Source organism: Pan troglodytes, chromosome 20 (assembly GCF_028858775.2).
Source record: "Pan troglodytes isolate AG18354 chromosome 20, NHGRI_mPanTro3-v2.0_pri, whole genome shotgun sequence".
In the NCBI taxonomy this organism is placed as follows: Eukaryota; Metazoa; Chordata; class Mammalia; order Primates; family Hominidae; genus Pan; species Pan troglodytes.
In genome coordinates, this window is record NC_072418.2 from 38,874,912 (window position 1) to 38,900,570 (window position 25,659).

A 25,659-nucleotide genomic window follows, 5' to 3' on the forward strand; every position below is an offset into this window, starting at 1 on the left:
TGAGTCTGGGAAGCTGGAACTACACCTCCCAGGAAGCTAGGGGGTAGATGGTTTGTTTCCGGAAGCAAAGTCCCAGGTGGGTGGGACCTAAAGCTGGGAGACTACGGAGGCAGCTCTCAATTGGTCAGGATGCGAGATTGACGGCTGCAATAACTAATAGGAACAAGCCACTGCCGAAGGGGCCCGCCCACAGAAGGGTGGTGGCCACGGTCCAGGCTGGACACAACCAAAGGCGGAGGACCCGTGGCCCACGAAGCTCATCTTTGAACTGTCCCCGCCTTCTCCCGCCTTGACTTGTGACCCTAGGCCCTTTGGGGCGCCTCTGACCCAGCTAGCCAGATCCCGGACCCAAACCATGTTCCCTGTGAAAGTGAAAGTGGAGAAATCAGGTGAGGACCCTGACGTCGGGGGCCTGTCGGGACCATCGGGTTGACAGGGTGTGGAGTCCCGGTGGAAGGGAGTATCGCGGAAAGGGGACTGCACGACTTTTCCCTGCAGCCTACCTGACAATCGCTGTATCAGGCAGCGAGCGTTGCCTGCCACCTTCACACCCTCCCGGTCTGCGCTTGAAGTCGCTTTGAGATTGAATGGGGTGGCTCAGGCAATGACGTGAGTGGTAAGACATGGGGAATCCTGAGCCGGTAACTCTGAGAAGGGCCCTTTTCTTCCCTCTTTTTTTTAATTTAAATTTTTAAAATATTTAAATAGAGACGGAGTATCGCTATATTGCCCAGGCTGGTCTCGAACTCCTGGTCTCAAGCGATCCTCCCGCCTTAGCCTCCCAAAGTGCTGAGATTACAGGCGTGAGTCCCCGCGCCCAGCCGAGAAGTTCTCTTTTCTTGGCTTCCCCTCAGTTTCCCCATTTCCAGCAGTGATGAGAGTCACACATCTTGCTGTGAGCCTGAAGTACAGGCACTCTTAATCCTCACAGTCACTATATTCCAGTAATCCTAGAAAATAGGAATTGTGGTCAATGGGGAAACTGAAGCTTAGAAAGAGGAGAGAATTTTGGGTTGGGGCGGAGCTGACCGGATCCCAGGCCTGGCATGGTAAGGGCAGTGGGAGGGGTGCAGAATTTAGACAGAAAGATAATAGTAAAATGATGTAGGATGTCCCATGGCAAAAGTGTTATTAAAACAAAGTGGGAGGCTGGGTGCGGTGGCTCACACCTGTAATCCCAACACTTTGGGAGGCCGAGGCTGGCAGATCACTTGAGGTCAGGAGTTTGAGACCAGCCTGGGCAACATGGCGAAACGCTGTCTCTATAAAAAATACAAAAAAAAAAAAAAAATTAGCCAGGTATGGTGGCACAAGCCTGTAGTCCCAGCTACTCAGGAGGCTGAGGCAGGAGGATCGCTGGATCCGGGGAGGCGGAGGTTACAGTGAGCTGAGATCACACCACTGCACTCCAGCCTGGGTGATAGATTGAGACCCTGTCTCAAAAAAAAAAAAGAAAAGAAAAGAAAGAAAGAAAAGAAAAGAGAAGTGGGTGTGACCACAAATGATGGTGAGGGAAGGTGTACACCTGTGAGTACCAGGCTGAGGAGTGCAGACTCCACCCCTGGGTGCTGTGGAGTCATGGAAGTTTCCAAGCAAGGGAAGATCAGGGTCAGGTTTGTTATTTTTCAGGAAGATTCCCCTGGCTGCCTTGTGGAGGGTGTATCAGAAGGGGGACACTGAGGCAGGGAGCCCAGGGGGAGCAAAGGACAGGACCAGGATGGGTAGAGTAGGGAGGAGGTGGGTGGGAGAGACACTCGGGAGGCCTAGTGGACAGGCCATGGGGTTGGTGGGCTGGGTAGGGGAGGGAGAGGGGTATCCATGGTGAGGTACAGGGAGGGACTTGGGGACAGTGAGGCGACCCTTGAGAGGGAGGCTTCAGGCCCAAGTCGGGGGTTCAGGAGAGAAGCTGGGCCTGAGGAGAGTTGTGGATGTGATCCGTACCCTCTGCATCTGCCCAAGGCTTTGCTGCAATCTCAGCTACTCCCTTCCCCACCCTCACTCTGTCTCTCCTCTGAGCTATGTTTGAATCCCTGTGTCTCCTGGGCTTCTCAGGAAGTCCCTGGACTGGTCAGGCAAGTTCCCAGGTGTCCCCTCCAGGCTCTGAGCACTAGAGCCAGAGCTCCCACCAGTCAGAAAGGCAGAGCAAACACCTCTCAAAGGTAGGAGGACAGCGTAACATCATCACTTCCTCAAGTTCTGTGATGACAGGAGGCAGCCACAGGCTAACTGGGCAGGAAGGTGGGCCTAGATCTCATTTCCTGAGGGGGGAAAAAAAAGCCCAAACAGGATGTTTTAGGTGAAATCTCCCAATTTTGGCTTGGTGCGGTGGCTTCTGCCTGTAATCCCAGCACTTTGGGAGGCTGAGGCAGTTGGATCATGAGGTCAGGAGTTTGAGATCAGCCTGGTCAATATGGTGAAACCCTGTCTGTACTAAAAATAGAAAAAATCAGTTGACCATGGTGGCACGTGCCTGTAGTCCCAGTTCTTTGGGAGGCTGAGGCAGGAGGATCACTTGTACTCAGGAGGCAGAGGTTGCAGTGAGCCGAGATCACGCCACTGCACTCCAGCCTGGGAGACAGAGCAAGACTCCGTCTCAAAAAAAAGAAAAGAAAGAAATCTCCCAATTTTTAAATGTCAGCTCATTCAGATTGAATTCAGATTTAAAATTATACCACTGTTGGCCGGGCATTGTGGCTCACGCCTGTAAGCACTTTGGGAGCCTGAGGCCAGCGTATCACTGAGGTCAGGAGTTTGAGACCAGCCTGGTCAACGTGGTAAGACCCCACCTCTACTAAAAATACAAAAATTAGCCAGGCGTGGTGGCGGGCGCCTGTAATCCCAGCTATTTGGGAGGCTGAGGCAGGAGAATCACTTGAACCTGGGAGGTGGAGGTTGCAGTGAGCCAAGATTATGCCACTGCATTCCAGCCTGGGTGACAGAGCAAGACTCCGTCTCACAAAACAGAAGTACATTAATTAATTAAAATAAAATTATACCACTGCCTCAACCAGATTCTGCACTCAGGTTGAGCCTCTGTCTCATAACTTCAGCTTTGGAACCAGACAGCCTGGGTTCAAATCATCAGCTCTGCAATTTCTTTGCTGTGTGCCTTTGAGCACGTGGCCTAACATCTCTGTGCCTCAGTTTCATCATCTTTAAAATAGGAATAAAAATCATATCTATCTGAGCTGGGCTCTATGGCATGTGCCTATAGCCCCAGCTACTTGGGAGGCTGAGACAGCAGGACCACTTGAGCCCAGGAGTTCAAAACCGGACAACATCGTGATATCCTTTTTCAAGAAAAAAAAAAAATCACATCTACCTCTAAGGGTTATTGTGATAATTCAGTGGGTTATTATTTGTAATATATAGCATATTTAAACCTTGCCACTGGGACAGGCACAGTGGCTCACACCTGTAATCCCAGCACTTTGGGAAGCCGAGATGGCTCACCTGAATCTAGGAGTTCAAGACCAGCTTGGTCAATATCATTAAGACTCCATCTCTATACAATTTTTTTGTAATAAATTTATATTATATTAAAACACATTTTTTTAAAACCCAAAAGGCTCATAAGGTAAGGTGATTGGCCTTACCTCCTGTCACAGAGCGATCAGGTGGGACAGCTCTGGAACTCAGAGCTCTGGGCATCACTCCAGCCATCTCTGCCTGTTGCACCCTTTCAGGCTGCCTGGGCCTGGCTCTGAGATTGGCCGGGGCAGAGGACACGCATGCCCTTCCCTGGCCCAGTCAGCTGCCCACCTAGCTGGGGCCTGGGAGCTGACTCCTGCTGGGTCCTCTCTTGCCCCAGAGCTGGAGATGGCCAAAGCCCGGAACCAACTGGATGCTGTCTTGCAGTGTCTGCTGGAGAAGAGTCACATGGACAGGTAGGCCAGCGTGGGGTCACAGGGCCGGGCACCCTGGCAGGTTGGGCCCTCTGATCCTGGGTGGATTGGGTGGGACCCCACAGGCTGACTTGGGGAGGAAGGTGCTTAATGGGGAGGCTGCTCGGTGCCTTCCTTCTCTGGGGCCCTGGAACCCTGAGCTGAGAGATCTCTTCTGCCTCTAGGGAGCGTCTGGATGAGGAAGCTGGGAAAACACCCTCAGACACCCACAATAAGTGAGTTTTTCTGATTGGATTTGGAGTTGAGAGTTCGTGGTTGGTAACTTCTTTCCTTATCCAAGCCCTGACCGCTCAGCCCAGCGCTACCTCCATCGTGGCCCTGACCACTCCACCTGTACAAAGACCCTGTGGCAGGAGAAGCTTAGGTCCCCTCGTGGTTGCCACCTAGACCCCCACGGGTATGGGTGGGACAAAAGGCCCAAGAGGCAAGTGGGGTTCATGTGAGCATCTCAGGTTTGATACCAGTATCCCCAGGGTGCCCTCTGCAGGGTTTTGCACAGGCGTTTGTCTGAGGGTCAACTGTCTTTCCCCACAGGGACTGCTCCATCGCAGCCACTGGCAAAAGGTAAGGTGGCAGGGTCCCAGCCAGCTGACTAGAGGCTCCCAGCTCCTACCCCAGTCCTGACACTCCCTCTCCCTACGCAGGCCATCTGCCCGCTTCCCCCACCAGCGGAGGAAGAAGAGGAGGGAGATGGATGATGGGCTGGCTGAGGGAGGGCCGCAGCGATCCAGTGAGTAGGCAGTGGCCCTAGAGGGTCGGTAAGGAGCCAAGGGGCTATGCAAGGATGCTCACACACCTCCCATCCCCACCTTCCCAGACACATATGTGATCAAGCTGTTCGACCGGAGCGTGGACTTGGCCCAGTTCAGCGAGAACACGCCACTGTACCCAATCTGCCGCGCCTGGATGCGCAACAGCCCCTCTGTGCGCGAGCGTGAATGCTCTCCCAGCTCACCCCTGCCCCCGCTGCCTGAGGATGAGGAGGTGGGATGGGTAGTGGGCCCCAGCCCAGCAGCCTGGTGCCAGGGCAGTGGGTGGATAGGCTCAAAGGATCCTGCCCCTAAGCTAGTGGGATAGACAGACACAGGTCCCTCACGTGAATCCTGGATCAGGCTAGGCACACAGATGTGCACTCTTAGGTTGGGGTGTGGATCAGAGTCCCTAGGGAAGACATACATAACCACCTGGCCTGGGAGACAGGGAACAGGGTTACCCTGGACAGTTAGATGTGGACCTCCAAGATCAGGGGTTCCCAAGAGCCGAGGGGCTAGACAAGGGTCCTTAGTACAGACAGAAGTGGCCACCAGGCCTTGAGGAGCAGATGGGCTGGGCAGGAATGGATGGGAGTCTATAAGCCATCTGACCCAGTGGGGTAGACAAGGGTCCCCAGGACAGACATATAGGACCCTTCAGACATATAGGACTGTCAGAAATGGACAGAGCTTCCTAGGTAGCACAGACGTGACCCCCTAGACAGGATTCCCTGACGCAGGCAGACGCGACTCCCTGGGCTGACAGGTGTAGATGGAGTCTCTGGGCTGGATAGGAGAAGACAGGGGTCCCTGGGGCAGGCAGACTTGACCCCCTGGCTGGTTGAGGTGTCTGCCCTTCATACATGCCTCCTGTCTGAGTCCCTTAGCGAGCCCCTCATGCCATTTGTTGCTGGGAAAGGCAGGAGGGATGAATGTGGATTCCCAGCCCCTCTGCTTTGACTCTCTTGGGCCTGGCATGGGGCCCTTGTGTCCCCAGGGCTCAGAGGTAACCAACAGCAAGAGTCATGATGTGTACAAGCTGCCGCCACCCACACCCCCGGGGCCACCCGGAGATGCCTGCAGATCCCGCATCCCATCTCCACTGCAACCTGAGATGCAGGGCACCCCTGACGATGAGGTGAGTATGCCAGGCTGGCCCAGGGTTATGGGGCACATGCGGTGGGGCTCAGGAATGGCCACTCAACCTGGCCTGTCTGTCCACGCAGCCCTCTGAGCCCGAGCCCTCACCCTCCACACTCATCTATCGCAACATGCAGCGCTGGAAACGCATCCGCCAGAGGTGAGCGTCCCCCAGCCTGCTCGCCCCTCGTAGGGCCCTTTGCAACTGCTGAGTCTCCCCTCTGCCTCCCCAGGTGGAAGGAGGCCTCTCATCGGAACCAGCTTCGTTACTCAGAAAGCATGAAGATCCTACGAGAGATGTACGAACGACAGTGATGTTCCCAGGTCCCCCCACACCAGTAAACATCCCCCAACTCCACACTGGTGTCTGCTCCGGTCCCTCCTTCCTGGCCCAGGCACAAAGCAGTTGGCAGAGCTCTAGCACATTTATTGGGAGAGTAAGCCTGGGAAAGACTAAGGGAGTGGTGGCAGGGAGAAAGGCTGTGGGGAATCAGAGCGGGTGCTCAGTTGGGTCTTGAAGGAGAAGAGGAGGAGGGTGGGAGGTGGGTTGCCGAGGATATCTGGTTGAAGACTTGGGGGTCAAGACAAAGGGACTTAGGGGGATGGGGTCTGGTTAGAGTTGGGGAGGGGGCCTAGGACATCCGTGCAGAGTCTGGGGAGGTTGGGGTGGGAGAGTCTGTACAGTTTGGTGTTGGGTGTTCTAGTTGGCCTGGTGTCCAAGAGTTGGGGCCGTCGGAAAAGGGTTCCAGAGTCTGGTGTGGCTGGCTGGGGTTTCACGGCAGAAAATGGGCTGGAGGGGGCAGTTGTAGACTGTCTGGTTGCAGGGGAAGGATCGGGTCTTGGGAACCAGGCCTGGATGGTCTGGAGTGGGAGGTCTGTGCAGTCCAGGACTTTTGGGGGGTGGGGGGATTGTGCCTGACTGGCCTGGGGTTGGGGGAGGGCTGTCTACACCATAATTTGGTGTCAAAATAGGGAAGGGATGGAAATGTAGTACCCGGATGTCTTTGTAGAGGACTCAGAAGGAAGTAGAGGAGGGGTCTTAAGTGGGGCTATATGCCAAGAAAGTGGGTCGGTGGGGCTGAGACTGTCGGCTGAGGGTTAGGGTAGTGCTGGTAGGGTCTGGAAGCCGGGGAGTTGTCGGTGTGGGGTCGGAAAGCTGGAGGGGGTGTGAGAGCGAGGGTGTCAGTGGAAGGGTCTAGGTTATCAAGGCAGTGTCCAGGATGGAGGTCAGGGCAGAATCCAGGAGTGGGTGAGAGGACAGTCCTTGGCGCACTCGGGACATCTGGCTGGGCGGAGTCAGATCGGCTTTAATAGAGGGAGCCTGAGGAGGCTCCCGGGGTGCGGGCGCGGCCCAGCCCCCTACTTGGCTGCGGCTGGCGGTGGGGCCTGGGCCGACGCTGGTGCGGCCTGGATGGACAGGACGCCCTCGGGGGACAGCGCGGACGTCACGGCAGCCGGATCCACGCCAGGCGGCAGGCGGTAGCGACGGTGGAACTCGCGCGCGACGAATCCGTGCTCATCCTGGAGGGGAGGGAGGCTTGAGCGGCCCCGCCCCTCCGGCCCGGCGGCGAGCGTACCCGCTCCAGCCCCGCCCCCCGCCGCGGCTCACCGGGCGCTCCTCGTGGCGCGCGTGCACCTCCACGTGTTCGCCCACCACCTTGACAGCAATTTCCTCCGGCGAGAAGTGCTTCACGTCTAGCAGCACCGAGAAGTGGCCGGGGTCCGTCGGCACCTGAGCGTAGCGGGCGCGGACGGGACTGTCATTGGGCTGGGCCAGGCTCCAGGACCCACCCAGGGAGACCCCACCCCCGTCGGTTCCGTGCCGCGGCTCACTCTGGCCTCCGGAGTTGAGCAGTCAGCTCTCCTACTGGGAGTCACCCAGGACCTCTTCACCCTGAACAACAGGGATACGCCCTCCCCCTGTAATATCTGGGATTGCCCTCTCCCCCGCAGTGATGAGGCTCCCTTCCCCTGCAAGGTCAGGAACCGCTGCCCTCCCCCGGTGTCAGCGAATCCGAAGTCATCGTGCCCCCCAGGGCACTGATTCCCCAGCTCCCTCTTCAGAGCCCCGGGCCCCTTCTCCGCCAGCCCCGCCAAACTCGCCAAGATGCCCCTTCCCCCGTCTCCAGGGTCCTCTGCCTACTCTCCCACTCGAGTCACGGGACCTCGGCAGCTACTGGTAGCCTTCCCCCACTTCAGAGTGGCCGGGAACCCTTCCTCAAGTCGCAGGGCCCTCTCCCCTCCTCTTCTGGAGATATCGGGCCACCGCACACAGTCTCTCAACTCTTCCCCGAGACTAAGAACATTCCTTCCCCTCAGGAGTCACTGCCCGCCTCCTTTTCCCCAGATTTCCCGGATCACCAGCCTCTTTCAGAGTAAGCAAGACTCCCCTTAGAGCGACCCAGGCCTTCCGTTCTCTGGAGAGCTGAGAGCCCCCCACCCCGCCCCCTACCTAAGAGCGACGGGGACCTCCCACCCGCTGCAGTGAGCGGGCCTCAGATTCCCATTGACTCCGGAAGCCCTTCGGAGCTGCGGACTCTCTACCCCGCCCAAGGCCAACGAACATTCTCTCACATGTTCCCACCCCAGGCTGCCCCAGACCCCTGGCAATGGAAGTGGTCGAGTTCACCCCTCCCCAGGCCTGCACCTGGGCGACCGGCAGCGCCACGCTGGGTGCGCGCAGGTAGTAGGGGGCGAGCGTGGTGGGGCAGAGCGCAGCCAGCTCGGCCTCCAGCAGCCCCTCGCCGAAGCGCTGGTCAAAGAGGCGTCCGGGCGCCGAAAGTCCGGGCAACGGGGCCGAGGCGCGGCGCAGCCAAGACGGCTGCACAGGCACAGGGATCTCCATCCTGCTCCTCCGCGTTGCAGTGCCCCTGCGTGCGCAGCCGCTCATTTATAGTGCGCCCTGTGCCGGCCCCTCGGAGGGCTGCCCAGGGACACTGGGACCGTGGCCAGACCCGGCCATTAGGAGAGCCTTATTTAGAAACCCAAACAATGACTTGGCCATTTATTAAGCGCCTGCTGGATGCCTGGCAAATGCTGTCAAGAAGGTGACATGAAGATTCCCCAATTTCCAGAAGAGGAAACTAAGGCTGAGGAGGGGGAGCCTTGCGGGTGTGGGGAGCACAGCGCGGTGATTGGGGCCCAGGACCCAAGAGGCCCACGGAAGAGTTTCCAGTCCCTTTAATCCACTGCCTCCCCCCTGGCAGCTCTGAGGATGACGCAGATGGAGGTCTTTAGGAGCAGATTCCTGGAGAATGCGGTAGCCCGGCCAGGATGTCAGGAGGACATAGAACAGGCCCTCCCTACCCTTATCCTCAGCCAGGCCTTGGGCCCAGTCCCCCGGCAGGCCGGGCCTAATTCTGTGCCTCTGACTCAGCCTCTGGTGCGCAGCGGCCAGGGGGCGCGAGCATGAACAGTTCAGGCTGGCCCCCCGGGGGCCGCGCGCTGGGGCTCGAAATAGCTCATTTTGATCCCGCTACCTCGGCCAGGAGCCCAGACCTGGCAACTGATGCAACCAGCTGCTCCTGCAGCAAGAAAGAAGTTAGATGACCGTTGGGACGGACTGATTGGCCCAACTGATGGAGGAATAGCGGTTAGAGAGGGGGCAGAGCGCGCCCCCCCAACCCGCCCCACTGCCCCTGCAACAGAAAGAATGGTAGTTAGACCGGGGTCGGGACAGGACTTCTGCAGCAAGAAGGCGCTTAAAAAGCGGGACTTTTAAGCGAGGGTACTTTAGATCACCTCCTAACCGCAAGCCCAGCCTCAGATCCTTCCCATTGGTGCATGGTCTTGCCAATTACTGCTACACGCGGCAGGTTCTCCAATCAAACACGCTCTATTGGGCAGGCAGTCGTCCCAGCCAATCCTGAAACACCTCCCTCCGGGTACTTCTGTTTCCTCTCTTTCATTGGTCGCCTTGGAGGCCGCTCGCCTCCGGCGCGGGCACATAGAGGGGCGGGGCTGATAGGGCGTTGCTAAGCGACGGAGATGCGCGCGGGGCCTGTTGGGTGAAGGAGCAGAGCGGCCGGAAGCGCGGAGGGAGCCGCGGGATGGACCGCAGGTGAGGCCGATCGCTCTTCCAGGGACTACAGGAGGCTGGGGAGGACCAACGGCGAGAGCAGCACAGCCTAGGGACGGGCTGGATAGGGTCTGGAGTCGCTAGGGCTCCACCGCACTGGAACTACAGTTCCCAACATGCTCCACAGCCGTTGGCCTCTCCAGCCGTAGCCGTTAGCATCCCGGGGGTCCCCTAAGAGTCTTATGTTCCTCTCTGAGTGGGCCCCAAGGAATTATTTCCTCTAAAGGTGTCCAAGAAAGGCTTGAGATCTGAATTTCTTCATTTTGAAATGGCCCCCAGACACGCCTGGGCGTTGTCTTTGAACTTTCTCGCGGAGGCGGAGCCCAGTGGATCCTGGGGCTTGTAGTCCATCTACCCTTTGCCTTCGTGTCCCCCAAGAATGTATGGGAAATGCTCGGTGATATAATCCAGCCGCGGTTCTTTCTTTCTTTCTTTTTTTTTTTTTTAAGACAGAGTCTCTCGCTCTGTTGGCCCAGACTGGAGTGCAGTGGCACAATCTTGGCTACTGCAACCTCTGCCCCCTGGGTTAAAGCAATTCTCATGCCTCAGCCTCCCAGGTAGCTGGGACTACAGGCACCTGCCACCGCGCCTGGCTAATTTTTTATATTTTTAGTAGAGACGGGGTTTCGCCATGTTAGTAAGGCTGGTCTCGAACTCCTGACCTCAAGTGATCCACCCGCCTCGGTGTAATCCCAAAGTGCTGGGATTACAGGCGTGAGCCACCACGCCCGGCGAGCCGCGGTTCTTAACCTGAACTCCACTTCGCAATCACCTGGGAGGCTGCGGAAAAGACACGGAGGCCCAGCCCCACTAATAGATATTCTGATTCTGTTGGTCTGGAATGGGAACCGCGCGCCTGTAACGTTGAAAAGCCCCTCCTAGACTGGATCCAGGGTTGAGAACCACCGGCTGTCAGTTCCTGAGTTGCTCCCTGTTAAGACTGCTCCAAGGGCGGGCTCCCAGGACTCACCCTTCCACTGTCACTATCCTGAATGTGCAACGGTGCTTCATGGAAATAACAGTCCCTCTCCTCCAGGAATCTATGGGAATTGTCTGGTTCTGCCCTCCTCTAATGTCCCCCTCCCCAGGGCTGCGGCGAAACCACGTGCTGCCTGAACGCCACTTTCCTCTTGCAGCCTGCCAGTTTTCTCCATTCAAGATAGTCCCTTAGGAGATGCGCCCCTGGGTCGAAGCCACTACTGGCCATCCCAGAGCCAGACCTGGTGTTCCAAGGTGAGGACAACCCTCAAAGAGTGCTGAGTGCCAGCCCAGTAGCAAGAGAATGACCTTTAGAGGGTAGGAAGACATGTGATGAGAGATAGGGATGAGAGATTTAAGAGACAGCCCCTTCTCCCCTCCCCACGGCCCTGCCCTTGTCCCCCTCTCTACCACCTGGATTCCCCATCTGAGCCCCCATCACACTAGGTTGTTATCATTACAGGATGTGTTTCCTCCCCTCTGGACTGAGACTTTGTGTGTGTCTTGGTTCCCCTGCAGGGATGACCCATGAGACCTCACACTTTTTCTTCTTGTGCTCTTCCCTGATCTTAGACCCTGAGCCCATCCAGGTCTCAGAGATCCAGGCTCCCACAAGCTCCCAAGGCTCTAGCCACAGGTCCCAACTCCCCTGAGCTGTTTGAGGAGTCCTGGCCATCCAGTTCAGGGACCCCTTCCCTGCCCAGCACCACTGAGGGACAGATGGGGGCCTCCCCAGCACCCACCCTGATTGACAGCGGGGATTCCGTGGTGGCCAAGTAAGTACCAGCAGCCCTGGGGGAAAAAGAGGCTTTGGGTTAGAGGGAGGGAGAAGGCATGCAGTAATAATCATCATGGCCAGAGCTGTTTCTGCAGCACTCTTTTAGGACCAGGCAGTTTATGTGTGTTAAGAACTCTGGTGCTAGACTGCCTGAGTTCAAATCCCAGCTCTGTCATTTAACGCTCTGTATGATCTTGGCCTCAGTTTCTTTATCTCTTTTTATTTATTTATTTATTTGTTTAGAGACAGGGTCTCGCTCTGTTACTCAGGCTGGAGGTCAGTGGTACAATCACAGCTCACTATAACCTCAAACTCCTGGGCTCAAGCCGTCCTCCCACCTCAGCCTCCTGAGTTGCTGGGATTACGATGCATGCCACCACACCCAGCAAACCTCCCACCTTGGCCTCCAAAAAGTGCTGTGATTACAGGCCAGACGTACCATGCCCAGCCTCAGTTTATTTATCTCTAAATTGGGTGTTTTGTTTTGTTTTGTTTTTGTTTTTGTTTTTTTGATGGAGTTTCACTCTTGTTGCCCAAGTTGGAATGCAGTGGCATGATCTCGGCTTACTGCAACCTCTCCCTTCTGGGTTCAAGTGATTCTCCTGCCTCAGCCTCCCAAGTAGCTGGGATTACAGGTGCCCACCACCACACCTGGTTAATTTTGTGTATTTTTAGTAGAGATGGGGTTTCACCATGTTGGCCAGGCTGGTCTCAAACTCCTGACCTCAGGTGATCCACCTGCCTCAGCCTCCCAAAGTGCTGGGATTACAGGTGTGAGCCACTGCCAGGCCTAAATTGGGCATATTAATAGTACACATCCCCTAGGGCTGTTTTGAGCTTTCAGTGAGTTACTATATATAATGATCTCTAGCAGTGCTTCTCACATAGTCACCACTTAGATTTGTAGAATACAGGTTCAGCTGCTGTAACAGAGTCCCAAATTAATTATGGCTGAAACAAGATAGAATTTATTCCTCCCTCACCTGCAGTCCAGGCAGAAGCCACCAGGGATGACGTGGCAACCCGTAGTTGAGGTGTCAGGGACACAGGTTACTTCTGTCTTGTTGCTGTCCAAACTCTAGGCCGTTGCCCTTTCCTTCATGGTGCAAAATGGCTTTCAACCACATCAGCTTTCCAAAATCACATTTCATACCCTGTTTGTCAAGAACTTAGTCACGTGGTCACAAGGCTACAAGGGTACCTGGTAAATATAGTCCATAGGAGACTGGCTGTGTGCCCAGCTAAAAGTTACATTCCTGGCTGGGCACAGTGACTCATTCCTGTAATCCCAGCACTTTGGGAAGCCAAAGTGGGAGGATCCCTTAAGCCCAGGAGTTCCTGACCAGCCTGGGCAACATGGCAAGACCCCGTTTCTACTAAAAATACAAAAATTGGCAGGGCTGCAGTGGCTCACGCCTGTAATTCCAGCACTTTGGGAGGCCAAAGTGGGTGGATCACCTGAGATCAGGAGTTTGAGACCAGCCTGACCAACATGGTGAAACTCCGTCTCTACTAAATTAGCCAGGCGTGGTGGTGCACGCCTGTAATCCCAGTGACTTGGGAGGCTGAGGCAGAAGAATCACTTGAACCAGGAGGCGGAGGTTGCAGTGAGCCAAGATCACGCCATTGCACTCTAGCCTGGGCAACAAGAGCAAAACTCCGGCTCAAAAAATAAACTAATTAATTACAAATAAATAAATAAATAAATAAAAATACAAAAAGTAGCTGAGTGTGGTGGCATGCACCTGTGTCCCAGCTACCCAGGAGGCTGAGGAGAGAGGATTTCTTGAGCCCAGGAGTTGGGGGCTGCAGTGAGCTATGATTGCACCACTGCCCTCCAGCCTGGGTGACAGAGCGAGACCCTGTCTCAAAAACAGTTATGTGACTATATAAGAAAGAAAAGCAGATATTGAGGGATAGCTACCAGGCTCTGCCATGGTGCTTGGTAAACGTTGGCTGCTATGATTATTCTTATTATTATTTGGCTCTCCTCACTCCACTCACCTCCTATCCCCTGATGTTCACAGGTATATAAACAGGTTCCGCCAGGCTCAGCCCACCAGTCGAGAGGAGCGCCAGCCTGCAGGCCCAACCCCAGCTGACTTTTGGTGGCTGCGGTCTGACTCTCCAGACCCCAGCAGTCAAAGTGCAGCAGGTACCTCTTTCAGTGCCATCCACTACTCCCACCCCTAAACCTTTGCTGATCAATGCCCCCAGGAGCCACTCCTCCTGGCCCTCATACCTCAACTGGGGCTTCTCAGCAGGAGCCAACAAACCAGAAGGAAGACCCCATACAGCTGTCCCTACTGCGGTCAACGTGACCAGTGCATCCCATGCTGTGGCTCCCCTTCAGGAAATAAAGCAGGTGACATCCCCATGCACTCCCTCCCTTGGGTGCCTGAACTGACAACACCAGCCCTAGGATAGAATTAGAAGATCAGGAGCAGTGGCTCACACCTGTAATCCCAGCACTTTGGGAGGCCAAGGTGAGAGGACTGCTTGAGGCCAGGAGTTCAAGACCAGCTTGGGTGACATGGTGAGATTCTGCCTCTACTAAAAAAAAAAAGAGAGAGAGAGAGAACCAGGTGTGGTGGTATGTACCTGTAATCCCAGCTACTTGAGAGCCTGAGGCTGGAGGATGGCTTGAGCCTAGGAGTTCAAGGCTGCTGTGAGCTATGATCATGCCACTGCACTCCAGCCTGGGCAGTAGAGCAAGACCCTGTCTCTATTTAAAAAAAAAAACAAAAAAGTCTGGGCACCGTGGCTCATGCCTATAATCCCAGCACTTTGGGAGGCTGAGGCAGGCAGATCACGAGGTCAGGAGTTCAGGACCAGCCTGACCAACATGGTGAAACCCCGTCTCTACTAAAAATACAAAAATTAGCCGGGCGTGGTGGTGCACACCTGTAATCCCAGCTACTCAGGAGCCTGAGGCAGGAGAATTGCTTGAACCCGGGAGGCGGAGGTTGCAGTGAGCCAAGATAGCGCCAGCGCACTCCAGCCTGGCGACAGCAAGACTCCATCTCAAAAAAAAAAAAAAAAGAATTGGAGCTGATCCCCATTTCAAGGAAGCTAAAACAGAAAAGGAGGATTTGCTGGCTAATGTAATTGGGAAATCCAAAAGTAGATGTTTCCAGATATGCCTGGATCCAGGTGTTTGAATAATGTTGGGAGAGACCCAACTCTCTCTGGGCTCCATGCCCCCCCCTTTTTTTTTTTTTTGATACAGAGTCTTGCTCTGTCACCCAGGCTGGGGTACAGTGGCGCCATCTCAGCTCACTGCAACCTCCGCCTCTCGGGGTCAAGCAATTCTTCTGCCTCAGCCTCCTGAGTAGCTGGGACTACAGGTGCATGCCACCACACCCAGCTAATTTTTTTGTATTTTTTTAGTAGAGATGGGATTTCACCGTGTTGCCCAGGCTTGTCTCGAACTCCTGAGCTCAGGCAATCCGCCCACCTCAGCCTCCCAAAGTGCTAGGATTACAGGCGTGAACCACCAAGCCCGGCCTTTTTTTTTTTTTTTTTTTTGAGACGGAGTCTTGTGCTGTCATCCAGGCTGGAGTGCAGTGGCGCAATCTCGGCTCACTGCAAACCCCGCCTCCCAGGTTCACACCATTCTCCTGCCTCAGCCTCCCGAGTAGCTGGGACTACAGGTGCCCGCCACCACGCCCGGCTAATTTTTTTTTGTATTTTTAGTAGAGATGGGGTTTCACCGTGTTAGCCAGGATGGTCTCCATCTCCTGACCTTGTGATCCACCCACCTCGGCCTCCCAAAGTGCTAGGATTACAGGCATGAGCCACCGCGCCCGGCCTTTTTTTTTTTTTTTTTTTAATTAGATAGGGTCTTACTCTTAGGCTGGAGTGCAGTGGCACAATCATGGCTCACTGCAGCCTTGAACTCTTTGCAACCTTCGCCTCCTGAGTACCTGGGACTACAGGCATGCGCCACCATGCCCAGCTAATTTTTTGGTTTTTTTGTAGAGATGGGATCTTACTTTGTTGTCGAGGCTGGTCTCGAAGTCCTGGGCTCAAGCAATCTTCCTGCCTCGGCCTCCTAAAGTGCTGGGATTGCAGGCGTGAGCCACCACACCCACCTCTGTGCTTCTCTTTTTTGGGCTCAGTCCCAGGCGGGCTTTCCCCTCACAATAGCCAGGATGGTCCTCGGGGTCTCTAGGCTCCCATGGTCCTGGCTCAGTGACTCCAGTGGGAAGTGGGGGCTTTTCGAATTGCTCCATCAGAAGCCCCAGGGCTCACTGTGATTCACTCATCCTTGAGCCAACCACTGTGAACCAGAGGATAGAATGCTCTGATGAAGCAGCTCTGATCTGGGAGGTGGGATCCATCCTCCTCCAACCATGATTTGTCCATGAAAGGTGCTAATCCACCGGGCGCGGTGGCTCACGCCTGTAATCCCAGCACTTTAGGAGACTGAGGTGGGCGGATCACCTGAGGTCGCGAGTTTGAGACCAGCCTGACCAACATGGAGAAGCCCCGTCTCTACTAAAAATACAAAATTAGCCGAGCGTGGTGGCGCATGCCTGTAATCCCAGGTACTTGGGAGGCTGAGGCAGGAGAATTGTTTGAACCCAGGAGATGGAGGTTGCTGTGAGCCGAGATCGTGCCATTGCACTCCAGCCTGGGCAACGAGTGAAATTCAATCTCAAAAAAAAAAGAAAAAAAAAAAGGTGCTAATCCAAAGGGGAAAACTGGGTCTCTCCTCCCTGAGGAGGAGGAGCAGATCCTAAGCTGGCATGTGAGGTTACCAAGGGCAGTACAACCTGCATTCCAGGCCCTCTGTTTAGAACCCCTTTCCCAGCAGCCTTTGGGTTGGGGCTGGCGTCTGACCCTGTCACCCTGCAGAACCTCCACACATGGAACTCATCCCTGCTGGACCTGGAGACGCTGAGCCTACAGAGCAGAGCTGCCAGGCTGCTCAAACGCAGGTGCCTGCACCCCTGCCCCCATCACCCTTCCTACTGCGGCTCCACGTGGCCCAGGTCTCGAGACCTCCATTGCCTCACTCCTGCCTTCTCCCTGCAGCAAAGCCTCCATCTCCTCCTCCTCCTCCCTCAGCCCCAGCGATGCCAGCACTTCCTCATTCCCCACCAGCTCTGATGGCCTCTCGCCCTTCTCGGAGACCTTCATCCCTGACTCCAGCAAGGGCCTTGGCCCCAGGGCACCCGGTAAGGGCTGAGAGGCAAGGACTGAGGGCAGCCTGGGTGCAAATCCCAACTCTGCCACTGACCAGCTATGGGACTTTGGGCCTCTCTGGGCCTTGTTTCTCCAGCTGTAAAACAGGGATAAGGCCAGATGAGGTGGGTCAGGCATGGAGGCCAAGGCAGGCAGATTGCCTGAGCTCAGGAGTTTGAGACCAGCCTGGCCAATGTGGCGAAACCCGGTATCTACTGAAAATACAAAAATTAGCCACACATGGTACATAATGGTGCATAGTGGTGCATGCCTGTAGTCTTAGCTACTCAGTAGGCTGAGGCAGGAGAATCACTTGAACCTGGGAGGCGGAGGTTGCAGTGAGCCAAGATTGCGCCATTGCACTCCAGCTTGGGCGACAGAGAGAGACTCCATCTCAAAAATAAATAAATAAATGGTGCCATCATAGTCCAATTGCTGGGCTCAAGCAATCCTATAACCTCAGCCTCCTGAGTAGCTGGGACTACAGGCATGCACCACTATGCCCAGAATTGTTTTTATTTTTTTATTTGTTGAGATGAGGGTCTCACTATGTTGCTCAGGCTGATCTCAAACTCCTGGTCTCAAGCAATCCCCCGACTGCCTTCGCTTCCCAAAGCACTAGGGTTATAAGAATGAGCCATTCGTTATGCCCAGCTGGTTGTTGCAGTTTTGAATAGGGAAGCCAGGGAAGGTGACCAAGATCTGATGGATGTGAGAGAATGCACCGTGCGATACATGAAGGAAGAGCATTCCAGGCAGAGGGAACCACAGGTGTAAAAGGCAAAGCCTTCACCTTTTACCGGGAGAGAGGTGCAGCCAAGGGAGGGTTCTTAAGTACGAGAGGCCTGGTCTGACTCAGGTATTCACAGGCTCCCTCTGGCTGAGAGTAGGGAACAGATTTGGAGGAGAGTAGAGAGACCAGGGAGGCTATTTAAGAGTCCCGGTTGGGTGAGTGGGGCTGGAGCAGGGTGAGGGCTATAGCGGGTGGGGGAGTGGGTGGATTCTGGGGAATATGTCTTCTGGTCACTGCTGTAACTCCAATGTCCAGAACAGCTCAATAAATATTTGTTGAATGAAACCAGGCACTGTGACTCACGCCTATAATCCCAGCACTTTGGGAGGCCCAGGTGGGATGATGATGGCTTGAGCCCAGGAGTTTGAGACCAGCTTGGGCAACAAAGCAAGACCCCGTCTCTACAAAAAAATAAAAATTACCCCCGTGTGGCGGCGCACGCCTTTTGTCCCAGCTACTCAGGAGGTTAAGGCAGGAAGATCGCCTGAGCCCAGGAGGTCGAGACTGCAGTGATCGCACCACTGCCCTCCAGCCTGGGTGACAGAACAAGACTATATATATATAATGAACAAAGACTTGAATGATGACAGATGGAGAAGACCAGGAGTGCTCGCTCCCCTGACTTTGACCCCTTCCCCTCTTCCCACCCCAGAGAGGAGCTGGGACAGTATCTGGAGAGCCTGTCTGAGTAACCCCCTGCACAGTTGGAGGGCGTGTGTGCAGGCTGTCCTGGGGTTGCTGATCTCCCTGGCCCCTGCCTCACACTCTCCTCTCTACCTCCCCCTACAGCATCCCCGGCACCAGCCCAGGCCCAGACCCCCACCCCTGCTCCAGCCCCAGCCTCCTCCCAAGCACCCCTTCAGCCAGAGGATGACATTCTGTACCAGTGGCGGCAGCGGCGGAAGCTTGAACAGGCTCAGGGAAGCAAGGGTGACAGAGCTTGGGTGCCGCCTCTGACCCCTGCCCTCCGCACGTTGGTGAGTCGAGGGAGGGAGGAGCCTGGGGGGGAGCTGGAGGAGGGGCTGGGTCTGAGGGGGACTGAGGACCCTCCACCCTCTCTCTCTGTCTCAGATCTCTCTTATCTGTCTACAGACCTCTCCTGCTCCAGTGGAGACCCTCAGTTCTCTGGGGACCCAGCCTAACCATGTCCCACTGTGGAGCAGTGTGGCCCAGCCTGGTCCACCAGAGGCCTTCTATATGGAGAGGCCTCCTTTTCCCTCAGTGTCCTCTCCACACATCTTTTGGGCCCCCAGCTCCCACGGGTTCTTCTGGGCCCCACAGTCTGGGCCTTGGATATCCCTTGGGGCTGTTCCTCCCACGCAGCAGGCCTCCACCCTAGCACATCTGGGCTCTACCCTCGCGCCCCCGGCTTCCCTGGCCTCCACCCTCGAACCCCCGGCCTCCACCCCAGCTCCCCTGGCCTCCACCCTTGCACCCCCAGCCTCCACCCCGGCTCCCCTGGCCTGTACCCCTGCACCTCCAGCCTCCACCCTCGCATCCCCAGCTGTCCCCCAGGGCCTGCCCATCCCTGACCCAAGCAGCTGTGCCCAGCCTAAGAGCCTGGGGCCCAAGTCTCGGAGGAGCAGAGCCCCTCGCCCAGAGGCTGCCGAGCAAGTCCCTGCAGCTGGCCAGGGACCTGGCCCTCAGCTCAGGGGTGTCCTGGGCCAGGTAGTGGCAGCTCGGCTGTTCCCTGACAGCCTGGAGGACACGCCTCCTCACTTCGAGGGCCCCCCTCCACCCAAGGCTGGATCTCCGAAAGTCCAGGCCACACAACCCCAAACCAAGGTCACTCCCCCTCCATCTGAATCCCAGTGTTGGGCCAAGGCCGAGTCTCTGAAAGCCAAGGCCTTGCCGCCCGCAGCGGGGTCAGTGATACGGAAGAGCGAAGCCACTCCTTCCCCTGGAGCCTGCCTGCAGCCCGAGTTCCCACTCTCTCCAGCTGAGCAGGCATCCACAGTCAAGGCCTCCCCGCCAGCTTTCCAGGTGGGGTCTCCGGAGGCCCTGGCCCCGCCCCCGCCCGCTGCTGACCACGCCCCCTCGGAGGCCCTGCTCGCCCAGGCCGCCCTGCTGCTGCAGGCTGCAGAAGGTGATGCCCGCGCCCTCCTGGATGTTGGAGGCAGGCCAGCCCCCTAAGAGGCCGGCCCCTTGGAGCTCATTCTTTCCTCCCCGGCCCAGACTCCGACGGCAGCGAGTTCCAGGACGATCCCGTGCTGCAGGTGCTAAGAGCCCATAGGGCAGAGCTGAGTCGGCAGAAAAGGTGACCGACCCTCCATCCCCAGAATCTATGACACTGGGCCCCCGAGACCTCTGAGACCCGGTTAGGCACCCAGCCCTCCTCATCCCGTGTCCCAGCAGTCCGTCCACAGCCCCAGATTCTAAGCCTGAGCACATACCCCAGCCTCTGCTCTCCCGGCCTTTCTCCAGGGAAGCGGACGCCCGATTATCGTTCCTGTTGGACCAGGCTGAAGACCTGGGATCTTGGTCCCCTCCAGCCGGGTCGCCCCCTAGGTCCCCAAGGAGGCTGCTAAGAAGGGAAGGAGATTCCCTGGAGGCCAGAAGACTTTGAATTGTACAGATTCTATTTTACCCAGTGAGGCTCTTTTTTTTTTTAATACAGTTACTGGTTATCTGTGAGAAAGGGGTTGTTTGGAAAGGCCAAGGGGTCATGCCAATTTGAGGAAATGCCCCCCATCCTCCGCTGCCCCGTGGCTCTGCCCTGCCCCCCACCCCTTCCTGACCACGGAAACAAGATCTCCTTTCTGGTTATATCTTCCTTGGGGCAGAGGGAGTTTCAGACAAGACTTCTGGCAAGACTGGGACCCACCTTATCTGGCTTCACTCAGGAGCCCTGGCTCAAATGGACCAAAGGACTGCCCTCCAGGGAAGAAGCTACTAGGGTCATCAGAGTGTTGGATGATGGTCAGGCCATAGCCCACACATGCTTGAGCAGCAGCAGCATCTGGTGCAGCTGACCCCTCCCTCCTTGAAGCACTTTCTCTCCCTGCTTCCAGCCCTTCTCTCTGCACCTCTCTGGTCAGGCCTAGTCACTAGCCCAGCATGTCAACTTTGGCATGACCCAGGGCCATGGCGTTGACATCTGTATCTGCACCCACCCATAGGTGCTCTTGTCTAGCTTAATGACTCTAAACCCCGTCTCTATTCTGATAATCCTCAAATTTCTGTCTGTAACCTAGACCTGGCCACGAAACCTTGGGCTCCTACCTCATCACCATTTCTACCCAAGGGTTTAAAAGACATCTCAAATTCCATAGGTCCTAAATGGAGTTTCCAATCTTTCCCCCTAAGCGTGCCTCTCCCCAGCTTGCTTTCTTTCTTTTTTTGGATGGATTCTAGCTCTGTCACCCAGGCTGGAGTGCCATAGTGTGATCTCGGTTCACTGCAAGCTTCGCCTCCCGGGTTCACGCCATTCTCCTGCCTCAGCCTCCCGAGTAGCTGGGACTACAGGTGCCCGCCACCACGGTCAGCTAATTTTTTTTGTATTTTTAGTAGAGACGGGGTTTCACTGTGTTAGCCAGGATGGTCTTGGTCTCCTGACCTCGTGATCCACCCGCCTCGGCCTCCCAAAGTGCTAGGATTGCAGGCGTGAGCCACCGTGCTGGGCACCCCCTCCCCAACTTTCTTCAGCTCTGTCCTTTGCCGCTCAGACCAAAAACCTTAGAGTTGTCTTTGACTTCTGTCTTTCCCTTCCACCCACAGTTAACCAGGAAATCCTGCCATCTCCGCCTTTATTTTATTTTATTTTTTGAGATGGGAGTTTCACTCTTGTTGCCCAGGCTGTAGTGCAATGGCATGATCTCGGTTCACGGCAACCTCCACCTCCCGGATTCAAGTGATTCTCCTGCCTCAGCCTTCTGAGTAGCTGGGATTACAGGCACCTGCCACCATGCCCAGCTAATTTTCTTTGTTTGTTTGTTTGTTTGTTTTGAGACAGAGTCTTGCTCTGTCCCCCAGGCTGGAGGGCAGTGGCACAATCTCGGCTCACTGCAACCTCTGCCTTGCAGGTTCAAGCTATTCTTCTGCCTCAGCCTCCCTAGTAGCTGGGACTACAGGCGTGTGCCACCACGCCTGGCTAATTTTTGTATTTTTAGTAGAGACGGGGTTTCACCATATTGGCCAGGCTGGTCTCAAACTCATGACCTCGTGATCCTCCTGCCTCAGCCTCCCAAAGCGCTGGGATTACAGGCATGAGCCATCATGCCTGGCAATTTTTTGTATTTTTAGTAGAGACGAGGTTTCACCATGTTGGCCAGGCTGGTCTCGAACTCCTAACCTCAGGTGTCCCACCCACCTCAGCCTCCCAAAGTGCTAGGATTACAGATGTGAGCCACCGCACCTGGCCTCCACCTTTAAAATCTATCCAGAATTCAACTGCTTCTCCCCTTCTACTGCTCACACCTCAATCTAGGCTGTCATCACCTCCTCTCTGGACTGTTGGAAAACTTACGGTTTTTATAAACCTGATATTCTTTGATAGACTTGCCATCAAGAGGCAGAGTCTATGTCCCTTCATCTTGAAACTGGGCCCCTCAACAAATAAAATGCAGAGGAAGTGATGCAGCTTAACTTCCTAAAGTTCAGTTAGAAAAGATGATTTCTCAGCTGGGCATGGTGGCTCACGCCTCTAATCCCAGCACTTTGGGAGGCTCAGGTGGGCAGATTACTTGAGGTCAGGGGTTCAAGACCAGCCTGGCCAACATGGTGAAATGTCTCTACTAAAAATACAAAAATTGGCCAGGCATTGGTGGTGGGTGCCTGTAATCCCAGCTACTCAGGAGGCTGAGGCAGGAGAATTGCTTGAACTCAGAAGGCAGAGGTTGCAGTGAAAAAAAAAAAAAAAAGATAATTTCTCTCTCTTTCTCTCTCTCTCTGACACTTGCTTTAGAGGCTGCATTAAAAAAAAAAAAACTAGTTGCCATGCTGGGGAGGGGTTTGGGTTACACAGGTGTATGCACTTATGAAACTTAGTGAAGTGTGTGAATTTCATTGTATGTAAAGTTTACCTCAAAAGAAAATATTGAACGCCAGTTAAAGATACGCCTGTAATCTGACTTCTTTGGGAGGCCAAGGCGGGAGGATCACTTGAGGCCAGGAGTTTGAGACTACCCTGGGCAACACAGCAAGACCTGTCTCTACAAAAATAAATAAGTAAATAAATAGCCAGATATGGTGGCACACGATTTGCAGTCCCATTACTAGGGGCGGGGAGGGGCGCTGAGACGGGAGGTTTACTTGAGCCCAGGAGTTCAAGGCTGTATTGTAGTGAACTAAGATCATGCCACTGCACTCCAGCCTGGGCTACAGAGCTAGACCCTGTCTTTAAAAAAAAGAAAAGAAAAAAAAAAGTATGTACACTGAAATATTTAGGGAACAATAAACCAATGTCGACAATTTATTTTGAAATGCATCCAGAGATGAGTTGGGTTGATGGATAAATAGGGTAATAGGTAGATGTGAGATAAAGCAAATACAGCAAAGTGTTCATGGTAGGATCTCAGTGGCGGATATGCGGGTGTCCACTGTAAAATTTTTCAACTTTGCTGTAATTTAGAAACTTTTCATGGCCAGGCGCGGTGACTCATGCCTGTAATCCCAGCACTTTGGGAGGCCAAGGCGGGCAGATCACGAGGTCAGGAGATCGAGACCATCCTGGCTAACACGGTGAAACCCCGTCTCTACTAAAAATACAAAAAATTAGCCGGGCGTGGTGGCGGGCGCCTGTAGCCCCAGCTACTCGGAAGGCTGAGGCAGGAGAATGGCGTGAACCTGGGAGGCAGAGCTTGCAGTGAGCCGAGATTGCGCCACTGCACTCCAGCCTGGGTGACAGAGCGAGACTCCGTCTCAAAAAAGAAAAGAAAAGAAACTTTTCATAATAAAATGATGGAGAATATATGATTGGGGTTGTTTTGATATCTGCATTTACAAAATGGAGGGATAAAATGGATTTCTAGTAACTTCTGTATGTCACATGGTAAATATTTGTTTCCAACCTTTCTTTCTTTTCTTTTTTTCTTTTTTTTGAGATGGAGTCTTGCTCTGTCACCCAGGCTGGAGTATAGTGGTGCAACCTCGGCTCACTGTAACCTCTGCCTCCCAGGTTCAAGTGATTCTCCTTCCTCAGCTTCCCGAGTAGTTGAGATTACAGGTGCATGCCACCTCACCTGGCTAATTTGTGTGTGTGTGTGTGTGTGTGTGTGTGTGTTTAGTAGAGACAGGGTTTCACCATGTTGGTCTGGCTGGTCTCGAACTCCTGACCTCATGATCCACCTGCCCCAGCCTCCCAAAGTGCTGGGATTACAGGTGTGAGCCACCACACCCAGCCTGTTTCTAACCTTTCTAAGCAAACCATACATTTAAATGATATCAGAGTGGGCACAGTGGCACAGGCCTGTAATCTCAGCACTTTGGGAGGCCAAGGCGAGCAGATCACTTGAGGTCACGAGTTAGAGACCAGCCTGGGCAATTTAGTGAAACTCTGTCTCTACTAAAAATTAGCTGGGCTTGGTGGCGGGTGCCTGTAGTCCCAGGTGCTCAGGAGGCTGAGGCAGGAGAATTGCTTGAACATGGGAGGCAGAGGCTGCAGTGAGTTGAGATGGTGCCACTGCACTTCAGCCTGGGCAACAGAGTGAGACTCCATCTCAAAAACAAACAAACAAAAAAAAATGTAATTGACAAAAATAGCTGTTTAGATATAAGGAGAAATAAAAGATGCTATAGTAGCAGAACCTGATCTAGCTGGGTCACGGGTGGGGTCTAGAAGCATTCCTGAGGAAGCCACTCTTAAGCTGAGACAGGTAGAAATTATCTAGTTAACAAAGGGCTGTCCTAATTACTCTAGTTGGATAACCGCTCCCAAAACTTAGTGGCATAAAACAATTATTTTATTATGTTCATGGATTCTGAGAGTCAGAAGTTTGGACAGGGCTCAGTTGGGGACAATTTTTGTCTCCTCCATGATGTCTGGGGATTCACCTGGAAAGACTCAAAGGTGACTTGATAGACTTGATGGCTGTGGAGTGGAATCCTCCAGAACTTCTTCCGTGGTCTTCTCCCAGTCTACTGGGACTATTGACTAATGCCTATACATAGCTTCATTGGCCTGGGCTTCATCAAAGCATGTCTGCTTCAGCATAGTCACACTTCGCATATGATGCACCATGGTTCTACAGCTCATTCCAGTGGACAAGAACATTGGTCAAGAAGCTGCATTGCCTTTCATCACATAGCCTTAGAAATCACCGTGTCACTTCCATTGTTTTCTATTGGTTGAAGCTATCCTAGTCCCACCCAGATTCATAGAAAGCAATCATAGACTCCGCGTCTTGATAAGAAGAGTGTCAGAGAATTTGCAGCTGTTTTAAAATCACTGCAGGACCCCATTCTCCATGATGTGATTATTACACATTGCATGCCTGTATCAAAACATCTCATGTGCCCCCTCAATATATATACCTAAATATACCTGTTATGTACCCAGAAAAATTAAAAAATAAAAAAAAATCACTGCAGGGGTTGATGGGGAAACACTAGACAGAAGGAATATCGTGTGGGAAATCCCTGTGATGAGAGTGAGTTCAGCAAATTTAGTACATAAGTAACTGCACATTCACCCCTCCCTCAGCACTCCCTTTCACCAGCCCTTGCTTAATTATTCTCCATAGAATGAATCACCTTCTAATATATTTTTTTTTCAGACAGAGTCTTGCTCTGTCTCCCAGGCTGGAGTGCAGTGGCAAAATCTCGGCTGACTGCAACCTCTGCCTCCTGGGTTCAAGCAATTCTCCTGTCTCAGGCTCCTGAGTAGCTGGGATCACAGGCACACGCCAGCACGCCTGGCTAATTTTAATTTTTGTATTTTTAGTAGAGACGGGGTTTCAGCATATTGGCCAGGCTGGTCTCGAACTCCTGACCTTGTGATCCTCCCGCCTCGGCCTCCCAAAGTGCTGGGGTTACAGGCGTGAGCCACTGCCCCCAGCTTTTTTTTTTTTTTTTTTTTTTTTTTTTTTTTTGAGACAGAGTCTCACTTC

General features: G+C 54.2%; 3 protein-coding genes across 46 annotated transcripts; 2 read left to right on the forward strand and 1 right to left on the reverse strand.

The window, feature by feature from the left end:
• Nucleotides 1-170: 170 nt before the first annotated feature.
• Nucleotides 171-6,155, forward strand: LIN37 (lin-37 DREAM MuvB core complex component). Of its 2 annotated transcripts, none has more exons than XM_001159251.6 (9): nucleotides 171-389; nucleotides 3,812-3,887; nucleotides 4,070-4,120; nucleotides 4,440-4,469; nucleotides 4,550-4,635; nucleotides 4,723-4,889; nucleotides 5,655-5,795; nucleotides 5,884-5,957; nucleotides 6,031-6,155. In XM_001159251.6, exons 1-9 carry the CDS (start codon nucleotides 356-358, stop codon nucleotides 6,110-6,112), a joined length of 741 nt encoding a protein of 246 aa, XP_001159251.2. In that variant the 5' UTR covers nucleotides 171-355; the 3' UTR covers nucleotides 6,113-6,155. The 2 variants fall into 2 exon arrangements, with proteins under 2 accessions (XP_001159251.2, XP_009433659.1); XM_009435384.5 differs by lacking the exon at nucleotides 171-389 and adding an exon at nucleotides 394-616.
• Nucleotides 6,156-6,203: 48 nt separating this feature from the next.
• On the reverse strand, nucleotides 6,204-8,682 carry HSPB6 (heat shock protein family B (small) member 6). Its single transcript, XM_009435383.5, has 3 exons — nucleotides 8,445-8,682; nucleotides 7,407-7,529; nucleotides 6,204-7,318 (listed from the first exon to the last, which is right to left on the reverse strand). Exons 1-3 carry the CDS (start codon nucleotides 8,640-8,642, stop codon nucleotides 7,157-7,159), a joined length of 483 nt encoding a protein of 160 aa, XP_009433658.3. The 5' UTR covers nucleotides 8,643-8,682; the 3' UTR covers nucleotides 6,204-7,156.
• Nucleotides 8,683-9,764: 1,082 nt separating this feature from the next.
• Nucleotides 9,765-22,809, forward strand: PROSER3 (proline and serine rich 3). Of its 43 annotated transcripts, none has more exons than XR_010153474.1 (13): nucleotides 9,765-9,857; nucleotides 11,012-11,108; nucleotides 11,427-11,629; nucleotides 13,659-13,786; nucleotides 13,893-13,996; nucleotides 16,492-16,574; nucleotides 16,672-16,814; nucleotides 18,404-18,591; nucleotides 18,686-19,700; nucleotides 19,790-19,871; nucleotides 20,039-20,204; nucleotides 20,398-21,636; nucleotides 22,421-22,809. XR_010153474.1 is itself a non-coding variant. In XM_063800219.1 (12 exons), exons 1-11 carry the CDS (start codon nucleotides 9,847-9,849, stop codon nucleotides 20,178-20,180), a joined length of 2,175 nt encoding a protein of 724 aa, XP_063656289.1. In that variant the 5' UTR covers nucleotides 9,765-9,846; the 3' UTR covers nucleotides 20,181-20,204; nucleotides 20,398-22,809.
• The last annotated feature ends 2,850 nt before the right edge of the window (nucleotides 22,810-25,659 follow it).

What these genes read in the sequence shown, in the direction of transcription:
- HSPB6 (XM_009435383.5), bottom strand. Translation starts at nt 8,642, where the DNA reads ATGGAGATCCCTGTGCCTGTGCAGCCGTCTTGGCTGCGCCGCGCCTCG. An exon ending in TGGCGCTGCCGGTCGCCCAG is followed by an intron (nt 7,530 to 8,444) that starts GTGCAGGCCTGG and finishes CGCTACGCTCAG; the next exon opens with GTGCCGACGGACCCCGGCCA. An exon ending in CGCGCCACGAGGAGCGCCCG is followed by an intron (nt 7,319 to 7,406) that starts GTGAGCCGCGGC and finishes CCTCCCCTCCAG; the next exon opens with GATGAGCACGGATTCGTCGC.
- PROSER3 (XM_016934041.4), top strand. An exon ending in CAGCAGTCAAAGTGCAGCAG is followed by an intron (nt 13,787 to 13,892) that starts GTACCTCTTTCA and finishes GGGGCTTCTCAG; the next exon opens with CAGGAGCCAACAAACCAGAA. An exon ending in GCTGCTGCAGGCTGCAGAAG is followed by an intron (nt 19,701 to 19,789) that starts GTGATGCCCGCG and finishes TCCCCGGCCCAG; the next exon opens with ACTCCGACGGCAGCGAGTTC.
- LIN37 (XM_001159251.6), top strand. Translation starts at nt 356, where the DNA reads ATGTTCCCTGTGAAAGTGAAAGTGGAGAAATCAG. An exon ending in GGGAGGGCCGCAGCGATCCA is followed by an intron (nt 4,636 to 4,722) that starts GTGAGTAGGCAG and finishes CCACCTTCCCAG; the next exon opens with ACACATATGTGATCAAGCTG. An exon ending in TGGAAACGCATCCGCCAGAG is followed by an intron (nt 5,958 to 6,030) that starts GTGAGCGTCCCC and finishes CTGCCTCCCCAG; the next exon opens with GTGGAAGGAGGCCTCTCATC.